General features: G+C 29.1%; 1 protein-coding gene across 1 annotated transcript; it reads right to left on the reverse strand.

Moving 5' to 3' along the window:
• Positions 1 to 617: 617 nt before the first annotated feature.
• LOC108691904 lies at positions 618 to 2,835 on the reverse strand. Its single transcript, XM_018199860.1, has 4 exons — positions 2,638 to 2,835; positions 1,594 to 1,812; positions 1,076 to 1,258; positions 618 to 731 (listed from the first exon to the last, which is right to left on the reverse strand). The coding sequence occupies exons 1-4, from the start codon at positions 2,833 to 2,835 to the stop codon at positions 618 to 620; spliced, it is 714 nt and encodes a 237-aa protein (XP_018055349.1).
• Between the last annotated feature and the right edge of the window lie 10,312 nt (positions 2,836 to 13,147).

Genomic DNA, 13,147 nt, shown 5'->3' on the forward strand with positions numbered 1-13,147 from the left:
CAGCTGAAAATCTACAGTTTACATTACATATACATTTTTAGCACTAACAGTGAATTTTGGAACATAGCCTTTAAGAGGTCTGTTTGCCTTGCTTACACTTTTTACACTTATGTAGCATTTTTGCTCTCTCTTTTTTCAGCGCTAAATATATATCTATCTCATTTTAAGTGTAAAAAAATGTAAAAAAGTGTAAGCAAGATGAACAAATCAAAGATCATCTTAAGTAATGTCCTAAGATACTAGTACGGCTTTTTAATTGGTTCATAACATCTTAAGACTGTACTTAAGACGATTTTAAATATAAGATCTGACTATGAATACAGGCAGAGAGAAACCTAAAATTCATTTGATAGATTTTAGTTTATTTAGTGATTTATTTCCATCAGGAGGACCATAAAAAATGGATATTGTTGTGTAGTTTACATCCACTTCTTCAGAGGGCAGTAGTGCGCGGCGGTACTTTACAGTTACAGGAAAAAGGTCCTCATGTCCTCTTTCAGGTTTTTCTCTGATTTAACGATTTGAGAAATCAACGACAAAAACAATGTACCAGCAATCGGTATTTTTAATATATTTAATAAATTATTAATAATTTTTATTTAAAAATTCCGGGCACGTCACATGACATGGATTACTTGAAACTCATGTTTTGGTTTGCTTTCCATTTTCATTTTAACATAATTGTACCAGTCGACGAAACAGCAATAAAGTATCGGTTCGTCATCCATATCCTAAAGAGAAAATACAATTTTCTGAATTTTTATTACGAGTTATAAAAATTATCAATCTTTATCTTTCTCAGGACAATCTTTTTCAGGATTTCTGTCTTTCTATATGTTAATATGTCTTTTTTTATGCGCAAGTATTGTACTTCATTGAAATTCGTTAAGTTAGAGATCTACTGATCATTTGATCTTAGAACTAGAACGACCAATGTCATAAATTTTATAGATCGAAAATAAAACTCTTGCATTTTTCTTTTTTCATTCAACGCAGAAAAACATGGTCTGTATCAAGATCCAAGACTTTAATAGAATTGCAAGTAAACAGTAAACTTCTTAAATTTCATTCTTACATCTTTATCGGAGATCGTAGTGAAGGCGATCAATTCTTCCAAAGCAGGAATTGGTAGCAGTTCACCAATCTGCTTTCTAGCATCATGTTCGATCTTTTTTTCTGTAGAATAATCACTTTCGTCGGTATCTATACTAGACTCAGAACTTCGCTCTGATATACTTGTATCTTGTTCCTTTCGAATCTAAAACCATAAATATTTACGTTTCAAATTGATCTAATTAAGAATTTTAAGAGAAATTAAAAAAGATTATGCAGGCTGAAAATTATATAAACTGCAGTTTTAATAAAAGTATTATTAATCGTATTAAATTAATAATCATAGTCATTCAATATCTCAAATTCTCTATAAAATCATGAACCATTATTCTTATGAAGAATAATTATGATTTGTAATTACGTAAATGTTAATTTTTACGAAATGTCATAACAAAAATACATTATAAATAAAACTAATAATTAAAAAAAGATATCTTATATAATATGTAATAATGAATAATTGTTTTTATGTTCACGCACCCACTGCCATTGGTCGAAAAGAACCCACGCTTGAATTAGGTACAGAATCATAACGAATATCGACAATGTGCACATTACAAAGTTGTGAATAAAGATAGGATGCTCCAGTATTTCTTCGTCAGTAAATTCAATAACATCGATGTATGTATCGGCATGTTTCATCTCCATTATTCCTGTCACAAGCATCAGAATAGCTCCTGCTACGCATATTGTGAGAGGCTTACAGGTTTATTTTCACAGCAACGCATAATTATTTAATATAGCGTAGTTAAAATTTTATTTATTATATCTGTATTGTGACAACTAATTCTGCGTAATGAGAAATGTGTATATTGAGTTTATAATTGAAATTTGTCATTTTTATCAGCGATGAGATATGTCATTATTGAAGAGAGAGAGAGAGAAAGCTCGAATTGCATTAGTATTCCAAAGATATACAGTAAAAAGCATTTTGTATTTGTGTTAAAATCAGTCTTTGTTAAAATTAATTTATAATGTATTTAATTTTTTTAACATATCTGAATTAACTTATGTGATTATGTTATTTGAATATTTTAAATTGGTAATATTTTTTAGTGTTAAAATAAAACAATTTATAAATTAATGAATAAAAAGCAAGAGTATATATAGAATAATACATAGAAATAATATAATTTTAAAATTTAAATTTTTAAATAAATAAATAAAAGATAAATATATATGTATTAATTTAACACATAATAAATGCTAATTTTACTGAATAAATATGTTGCCAAATTATTGTTTCCAAACAATGTTTGTGTTAAAGTATATTTTTATTTTAATATTAATGTTTGTTTTTTTCATTCACATATTCATTTTATGTTAAATTAACACAAAATTTGTTTAAATCGTTTGAGACAATTTTTTGTGTTGACATGTTTTTGAAAATTTATTAAATTTAACACAAATTGTTTAGTTGTAAGATTTTCGAAACTGTGTCAAGAATTATATCCATTGTAATTAATCGCAAAGGAATTTGTTGTCTATATTTTATACATTAAACAATTTTGGAAAAAAATTTACTATCATAGGCCTGTCGGTAACTATTTTTTTAACAAGCCAGAGGATTATAAGAACAAAGCTCAGTAGCATGCAAATGGGATATACGAAGAAAATAGGATTTCTTTCCTCTGGTAACATTGGGATCGTATCGTCCTTTTCTCGCGCACGTCGATTTATATAGTGATGCACGTGATGAAAAATTTCGATAGCCGACGTCATCACCTAAAAAGATCTTTCATCGTAATATTTATTAATATTGATATGCTTATCAAGCAATCAAAGTAAGTGAAGTAAATCTAAAAACATCAAGAATACTCTCAGTAATAAAAATAAATACAATATATAGAAATATCTTTCCTTAATAAAAATAAAAATATAATAATATGAATAAATAAATATATAAAAATAAATAAATATAGTAATATGATAAAGTATTAAGCTAATTAACAAACAAATAATTTTTTAAATAATTTTAAATATATTAAGTAAAAAGAACCAAATCATTTAAAGTCAAAGTTAGATGTTGGAATAATAATTCTATATGTAATTTAATTCAAATATACTTTTATTTCAAATTGACGATCAAATTTAATTTGTATTTACTATTATTATTTCAATTCATTTTGATTACAAGTCCTGAATCGGCGCGCAAACAACCGAAAAGTAAATGTGTTTAAAATAAATTACATATACTATATAGAATTATTATTCCAACATCTATACGTATATATAATTACATTTGTATGCTTTGACCGTAATTAGCATTTCTTCTTGATTTTTTCATATATCGGACTTATTCTCATTTATTATTTATTCTAAATATACCACCTTGATCAAAAAGTTCCCGAAATTATCACCAGATGATGCTTTGAGTCAGCTGATTTGAGTTCTGTTTTTTTTGGTTAATTGCCACATCTATCATTGACATTTCCACCAAATTTTACTACCATAGCTTGACATTTGTAAAAGTTACGCCGTCTTGAGTACATCTATCTCTGCACGTATTTTCGATTTTTTACAGTTTTAGAAATGGAGTTGAATTTGCAACAACGAGTGAATTTTTGACCAAGAACGAAACGAATACTATCCAACAGCCATCGAATTCACCTGATATGACTCCCTGCGATTTTTTTCTGTTCGATCGAGTCAAAAAATTACGGGGAACGCGTTTTAACAGTCGAAAGGAGGTAACGGAAAAATCGAAGATGGCTCTGATGGCTATACCGACAATGGAGTTCCAGAAATGTTTCGAGAGCTGAATCAAGCGCTAGCATAAGTGCGTTGCAGTCGATGGAGAGTACTTTGAAGGGGATAATATCACTTTTGATGAATAAAAAAATATTTTTAATTTTCTGAATGAATTCCGGGAACTTTTTGATCAAGGTATTATATTATATATTTGTTTAAAGAAACTACTATTTATATCTTACTCTTTAAAATGAGCCTAATATCTTATCATACTATTATTATTATTAATACAAATATCAAGCAAAATTTAATTTAATTTAAATAAATATAGGTTACGAGAAGAAAATGCTAACATAAAAAAAAGACTATAAGGTACAGTTTTCATACATAGTACTCGAGAGATGTTCTCAATATTCGCTGTTATCTATTGTGCTAACGATGCTCTTAGCAGGTTTCCACCGATCGTGACAAAACCGTCAGCTGAAATAGAACGCGGGTAATTGAATACTGCGGCGAGCCGTCAGTTTCTTCCTGAAGCGATTAAAATTTGCGGAGTACACGCGTGTTCATGCGTAAATATGTCTGATGCGTGTCCGATATTCGATGCACATGTCGTATCCGATTACATAATAAAAATATCAATGTCACGATTATCGTTATACTGAATCACAGCGCAAGCGGCAAGAAATTCCGATCGAAAATCTAGGTCGCATTGTTTCAAGCATGAAATTATTTCATCTTGGGATAGAGGCACGTAACAACAGCGATGTGCTTTCTTAGATATTACGTGTCATGTTTTTTATCGTGTACAAGAGACGATAACGAAATATTATATTCCTATGATGCATTTATTTTGTACGTGTGCGACAATATTTTTACGAAAATTTTATTTTACGAAAATAATGAACGATTCAATAACCTAAGAATACATAATGAATGCAGTTATTTCGTCTTAAAACTTTTTACAAATATAAATGCGTGTATCTTTTACACACAAGTATGGCAGTAAGTATGAAGCTCCTTTAATTTATTCCCTTAAAAAAATACTAATAATAATAAAAATAAAAAAAAAACGAAATATTGAAATTGTTATAAAAATAAATATTACTTTTTGATAATATCAGTTTTTAATTTATTTTTCATTAAATACAGAATGTCAATTTTTGAAGGAGCTTTATGCATATGACTAAAGTCTGTATTGTTTTCTTTTTAATTCTCCATCTATAATCTGAATCCTTTTTTACAAGTAAAGTTTTACTCTTAATTTTCTCTGAAATAAAAAAGTGCTAATTTCGATTCTTCTTCTTAAAATAGTCGAGAAAATTATTTAATAATTAATAAAGTAGAGATATTGAAAATTCTACTCTATTAAGAAGTATAAGAGTACTTAATCCTAAATTTTTTCATATATTTGAAAATCCAGAGTAGTAAAAAAATTTCAATTTTCTGAAAAGATTCAGATTGCAGACCGAAGGAATAAGAATATGATTGCGCACGGAACGTTAATTATATTTTTCACATTGAAAATAACGCGTGATTACTTCCTACTACCGGCTTCAGAAATAAACACTCCGGAATAAACATTTTGCACATATGAGAAGATTAAGTTACGTCCGCCTCACGAGCGATGTAAATTTTTCAACACGTTCGATCCCTTACAAGTTGAGCAAAGTGTAAACTGGCGTGTACGACATGTGAAAGATCCGTTCTTTTCTGAAATTTTTTTTCGCCATTGTAATGTATAGCCGCAAGCTTGGCAATTTCTTGGAGTCTGCGAAGCTCCGATCCGGGTTCATCTTCCTCCTTAATCGATTCTCTATTTGCGGCTCGACTCACCATTAAATCGTTAATTATTAACACAAATTGTCGGCAGATTTCCCTGTCAGTGTAACCTAAATGTAGCGACTGAACATGACGTTCTCGAATTATTTGACAAATGAACAATGACAGGAATGATATCCGCAATTTATGCCAATTAAAGTTGTCTCCGTCAAGAGTACAAACACAGAGAATCAATTAAATCTCAGAAATTACTTGACGTTAATAAAACCGGTTTTTAAATAATTTAAGAGGATAGATGCAATGTAGAAATTATATAATAAATAAAGTATGATTACGTAATTACATAATTTTTTTTACTGTAAAATAATTTTATTATACGAAATAATTTTTTTATGATACACGGAAAGAATGTTCTTGCGCTGAAATATTTACAAGATTTGGCTAGATATAGATCTGGAAATAATTTTGTTTGGACCATTGAAATAATTATATAGAACAATTAAATTGATTTCTAGAAAGTTAAATCTTTTTCATTAACGCTAAACATTCTGTATAATTATTTTAATAATTGGAGGAAAAATTATTTTTAAATCTAGTTTTTTTCGATTCTTCAGCAAAATCGTTCTTTCCATGTATTTTCAACTTCAGTTCTGATTTCAATTCAAATTTTTAATTGTTTCGATAGTCTTTCTGTTTGATTAATATCCTGAAGAAAAATTATTTTTTATGAAAAAGTAGAACAAATGCCAGTAATTGTTCCAAATAATGGAATTTCTAATCTTTTCGTTTTCTTTCTCTTTATATTTATGTCCTTCAGTTAAAAAATCGACGTATATTATTTTCATTTGATATGATCCATGGGTTTGATTGCATTAAAGTGCGTCGATGCTTTCTCCTCCTAATCCTAAACTTTCTCGACCTTTATCTCATCTTTTTGTCATATTTCGATATGGTGAAAGACGAGATAAAGATCGAGGAAGCTTAGAATTAAGAAGAGAAAGTACCAGCGCAATCCCAATATATGCAACCAAACGCACAGATCTGTCACGTTTGTCGAGAATGATGTATGTCAGTTTGACAGAGATAAATATAAAGAAAAAATTAAAAAGAAATCCCACCATTTGGAATAATTGCCGCCATTTGTTTTACCTTCTCATAGAGAAACTATAATTTTTCTTTGGAGATATATGCTTAACTATAGACACGGATCCTCCATTTTCAAATTAAACTTCATAATTTGTCTTCACAATAAATAGTAGAGAAGATGCGCAGATTCTTAACTTAGATACATAGAACAGAGAAATAATGTTGTCTTTCGAAACATCGTGATTGATAAAATAAAATCGCATGAGCATTTTTTTTATATTTTTGGATTTATTTTATTATCCTTCCCGCAATCGTTTCATGAACGGATGCAGCTTCAGAAGAGAGTTTAACAGATAGGAAATGTTCGACAACTGCAAGAACGAAGTTTTACGATCAGATTTCGATACGATCGACGAACATGCGACACTGTGAAAGACGTTTTGGAAATTTTCCAATGGAACGTCCGCGCTTTTAACAAGAGAATGGCGAGGATGTAGAAGGTTGTTGGCACTATTGCCGAAAGTGTTCCCAAAATAACTTGATCTCTTTTGATGATATATTAAACCATTCTCATCTGTGAAAATCAAGATCGTTGTGACAAACGCATTATAACATGATATACATTTGATGTCATCTCCGCTCTATTTCGAATTCATGCATTAAGTAAAATTAAACATGTGACGAAATTAAACATATGATTGTGCATTCAAATTGTAAGCTCGCAAACATCGTGCAATATAATAAATTTTAGAATATTAAATTACATTATATTTTTTCTTTCATCTATAAATATAAAGAAACAAATCGGTTACGTTTTATTAAATTGTTTTAAGGCCGATTTTTACTGAAGTATCTTGGATTATAATATCAGAAACGAGAAAATACATAAAAAAAATTATTATAAAAACTTAATTACATTAAAATGTGTAAATATTTTTTAATAAAACAATTTGCAATCAATAGAATAAATTTATAAGATATACCAAAAACTGCCTTGTATTCTGGTAATTAATGAATGAGTAATTCATATATTTGGAACTGAATTATGTCAAACCAAATGCGAAATAAGGTACATGATGGCTGTCGAAAATAAATACAATTTTATTCTACAATCAATTCAATTTTATTCTCTAAGATAAAAAGAGAGTTTTCGATATATCTTATAAGTATATTCCATCAAATATTGTTTTATTGTAAATATTGATTTATTGAAACATATTTCTATTAGGTGTGGGAAAAAATTCGTGACGTTTTTCCCGTTACATCTAACGAATTTTTTCCCATACCTAATATTTTAATATATTTTACAAAAAATTTTATTATGTTTTCTTATTTCAGACGTCATCAATCTAAATATCTATGGTCAGAAGCCTTAATTATAATAATATAAATTCCTAAAAGCATCTTACAAAAATTTTACAAGTAAATCTTCTTTAATAATTCTTTAATTAATTGTAACTTCTTTATATTTCTTCTTATTATTAAAGTATTAACATTGCTATAATTACAGTTCTAAATTATTGTTTTATTCTTTTACTTTTTAAGAGAGAGCAAGTTTTTTTTATAATAAATCTTAGATATAATATATGTTTAGCATAATGGATGAATGAAAACGACAGTAAAGAATTAGACTCAGCAGTATAGTTTTCCGGGAGGTCATAAATACTTTTTTCAATGAAAATGAAAGTTTTACAAAGAACTATAAGCCCTTTCAAACGTTCTCAAACATTTTTATAATGCTTTTAAGGATTTCCGACATTGTGTAGCGCTTCTATTTACATTGAACTTTACTTATTGTAAAATTCTTCTTTCTTCTATATTTGATATTTTTGTAAAAGTATGGAGACTTTGTGGAACTTTTATAATATATATTTATATAAGGCTTTATTACGATTTATGTTATAATATTTATAAAACTCACAACATCAATTGTCGCTATAATTTTAATAATTTTAATATCGCAAATAATTTTAATATCGTAAAAATCTATTTCGATTCTATTTACTTTTCATGGTCGATTAAAAAGTTTAATCTTCGATATTGTAATCGGTTTCTGCTATCGCATGAAAAAAACTTACATTATTATCGAAGAAGCTAACATGTCATTGTCAGAGTTGCATTTTGCAGCTGCGTACGTTGCAATTGCAATTTGCAGCTCACGGTTGATTCTCGAGTGTCCGATGGGTATAAATATGGAGGTAAGATACTTTATTGTTTTACTTATCCTTCGAGTTGCCGTTCAATGTATAATTATAATCGGAGATGACACATTACGCAATGCTGCAATATGCGCATCTAGGTAAAAAGCGCGTGCCTTTTTTTTCTTGAAATTTATCACCTTCTTCGTGTAGTCGTCATTCTCTCGATAATATTCATAGGAAGAGAGAAAACATGTGGATGTCCCATGTAATTGTGCCTTTTGAATGGCGCCTTCGTTCCTTTCTCCACCGTCACCCAGACGACCTTGGCGGTGCGATCGAACAGAAAAATCCGATTTGTTTCTTTTACCGATGCTATTACTGATTCGATAAATTCTCAGGGTAATCGAGACGTCGGCACGAGTAGGAAGACACTGCACGAGGAAGAAATCAATTTTCCAAGTGAAATTTATTTCTTGCCGTCGCGGTAAGGACACGAGGGGCAAAAACGTCTCCGCTCGACTAAACAAGTGGCTCTTAAATAACTTTCTGTTACGCAATTTCTACTTGTATTTTGCCATCTTCCACGCCATCTTGCACGCGTTATTGCTTAACGGGTAATTACAAGTGGATATTATATTATAATAAAAAAAATTTGCTCTTCTGAAGAAGGATAAAAAATGCGTTAATGCGAGATATTTCAAAGAAGAAATCGTACTTCGCTGGCATGCATCCATTTTATTGAAATAACATGTAATAGTTCAAGAAATATAAAAGTTTTTTTGCTGTAAGATATCTCTGCTGCAAAAGACATTTATACATTACAGAATGTTTATGAGACATTTATGATCATAATTAATAATGGAAAACTAGTTACAGTTGGGGGGGGGAGAGAGAGAGAGAGAGAGAGAGAGAGAGAGAGAGAGAGAGCCACTTATAGTTATATCATGTTAGTATATTATTATTAATAATTATATGTATATCTATAATTCTACAAAAAAAATATAAAGTTGGCATAAAAAATGACTATAAATTATAATTATATTATAAATTATAGTTACAACAATTACAATTTTTTCCAGTGCACACATAGAAGAAAATGGGGGAACTATGGGAAATTTATTGCCCTGGAATGATTTTCCAAGTTTAAAGCGATATGGAAATAGAAACTATAAACATTCTTCTACCATTACATATCCTCATATATCAAACAGATTTTCATTCAATAAGATTATATTTAAGCGAAAAGAAAGAAATGGAAAAGCGAAAAAATTTCTCTCAGGTAATTGTGCGCAAAACAAAAGTTGTAAGAAATGAATAAATTGTGAAATGTTGACAAAGAAATCAGAAAATATATTCATTATATTACAATATAAATATATTAAACATATTTTAAATATATATTGTATATATTAAGAAAAAATGCAAAACTAACATAATAATAATGCACATAGATTTTGGCAAAATAAAATAGTAATGCCAAGAAGAAACGAAAAATTAGTGCTACAGTTACATTAGTCATACAGTATATGGGATAATTGTGAGCATTTTAAAACACTTGCGCACAATTGCTCACCGCAATCTGATTTGATATGAAATACGATACTTTAACAATTCCTAACTAAACTTAATAAATAATAGTTCAAAAGATGCACATAATAACGTACTTTAATAACGTATGCGATTTTAAACAAACAAATGAAAAATACGGACTTACTATCTTATTTTTTGAATGCTAAAAAATAACAAAAAAAGATGTGATTTTACTTTTTGTATTTCTCTGGCTAGCAATGTATTTACGTCATATCTTTTGTAGTCATATCTTAAGAGAACGAAAAAATCCTGCGTAAAAATTTCACTATGGTGATGTTTTTATCTATTGGAAAAGTATCAAACCAGGATGCGCACAATTTTCGCACTTTCTCCTATACAGAAATAGAGAAAATAAATTTAGATTGAACGAATTTTTGCAAAACTAATCGGAGGAGATTTAATTTCGAAATATAAAGCATTTCAAAAAAAGAATTAAAAAAATAAAGTTGGTGGATTGGATACAACAGAGCAATAGGAGTCAAACACGGTAATTCTTGTGCAAATCAAATGGTAACAAAACAACTTTATTAATAATTAATCTGCTTTGTTCATGTTTCAACATCATACTGTCTCTGAGGTCTCAAAAGTGAGCCGAAACATGTAAGTGGATTAATTATTAATAAAGTTGTTTTGTCAACCGTTTGGTTTTTACAAGAATTACCATGCTTGACTTCTATTGCCTTTTATTGTATCCAAAAGTTTGTATCATTAAGGAGTCTATCTTTAAGAATTAATTTATATTTAAAAAAAAACAAAGATTTATTTGCGCGAATGAAAAAAAATGTAAAGATATTCCCTCCTCTCTCTAGAAATTGGTTTTATCCATTTCCGGTCGTGTTTATTATAACAAATTCGTCAAGTTATACAACGCTTTGTGCTAGAAGCATAAAATCTAAATTGTTCAAATCCATCACACTGTAACTTCCATTGTTTCCGATACACCGCTGCGATAAGTAACAAATATGGAACCGGCTGTAAACGCGGAGAGTTTGCGCGATGAATCAATCGGTTCGGCATATTTCTTACTGCCTGTACTCCCTATTGAGAACTTGTACATTTCGTTTTCACAGCAGCCTTCTTAAAGCCATCGGAGATTTCGTGCGAGATTTGCGCAACGAGTTATCCTCCCTTGTATTTACATCGCGAGGGAGGATGGGAAAGGGTTGTTTATGTCTCTCCCTCGAGAAATACGAGAGGCAACGAGTGAAACACAGGCGTTGCGCGAAGTAACAAAGACAGGGATCCTGCACAGAGAGCGCAGAGATTCCCACGCGGAATAATATTTTCTTTTGAGAAAGGAAAATACGATGCGGAAGAAGAAACAGACGCGCGATCTTTTGGCCCGTGAAAAACGGCTCGCCTAACAAGAGCAATCTCGAGCTGATCCGCAAATCGTTCGTTTGAATTATTTGAGAGTGCCATTAGACGTGATAATAACAAAGCTTTGTAAGTGAAACGATACTTTCTTAATCATAATTCTGAGATTTGAAATAACTAAAATATGCAGTTGAAAAAGATAAAATTTAAGATGAGAGAAAGAGGGAATTTTTTAAACAATTTGTGTATTTTTAATTGAGTAGTTCCTTGGTAAAAGTTATTATTTTCATCTTAAATTTTATTTAGCAAGAGCGAAAAAGCTTGTATAGTATTTTTTATTCAAGCTAATAATGAATCTCTTTTTTTCGAAAATTTAAGAAAAATTCAATGTTTTTTGATTAATAAAATGTTTATAATATGCTAAATATAACATGAAAAATACAATTTTTATTTATTAAAATAGAATGCATTGATTGGATTTGTAATTAAAAAATTTTAGTGAACTAAAGAAGTGAATAGAACTATTCTATTCTACTTTATATTACAATATCTCACATATCATAAATAAAAATCTATAAGTCTGTTACGAATATTGTGTATCATATGCTATGATAATTTTATGAATAATAAGATATCATGTCTTGTTATAATAATATTCAAATAATACTTTATTCAAAATGAAAAAATTAAAAACATAAATAACTAAAAAAATTTAGTACAAAATGTCTGCTATTTTTATTAAAAAATAATATTTCATAACAAAAATCTAATATTAGTCAATACTGAAAGACAATAATAATTATCTATTTGAAGTATTAAAGGCATTACATTTAGTACTCCAAATAATTAATTATCTTTCAGTAATAAAATAACCAGTATTAAAGCTTTGTAAGGAAACTGATGGATACAAATGCATTTGCAGCAGTAAGGATTTAAGGCTTTAACTTCTTTGCATTTTCTTCACTACAATAGGGATTTAACTTTTTATGGAATTAGATTTATTTTTCTTTCTGGATTTTATAGGATTTATTTGTGATTGTTTTAGTTTTAAAACGTACAATTTTTAACCAAGGAGCTAAGAAGAATTCAGAAATTTCAATATCTAATTCTTTTATATTTTTGGATATATCTGTTTTGATCCAATTAATTATGCGATATCAATTTATATTAATTTAAGTCAGTATTCCACAAATTAACAATAATTCTTTACAAATAGTATATTTATGTTTTTTATTCATGTAATTCGACGAGTGGTAAACTTAAACAAAAAAAGTAACTATTCGTGGTTCATCGATTTTCTCATCAATACGAATCCATCGGTAGTAAAAGTGCATTTCGGTCCAGTCTTGATTCTTTTTACCGGACAAAATCTGTGTGCCGGTTTTGCAACGGGTTAAGCGACCTTCTTCTGGCTTTCTCGTTTCGTG

The sequence above is a fragment of the Atta colombica genome, unplaced genomic scaffold (assembly GCF_001594045.1).
Source record: "Atta colombica isolate Treedump-2 unplaced genomic scaffold, Acol1.0 scaffold107, whole genome shotgun sequence".
Classification (NCBI taxonomy): domain Eukaryota; kingdom Metazoa; phylum Arthropoda; class Insecta; order Hymenoptera; family Formicidae; genus Atta; species Atta colombica.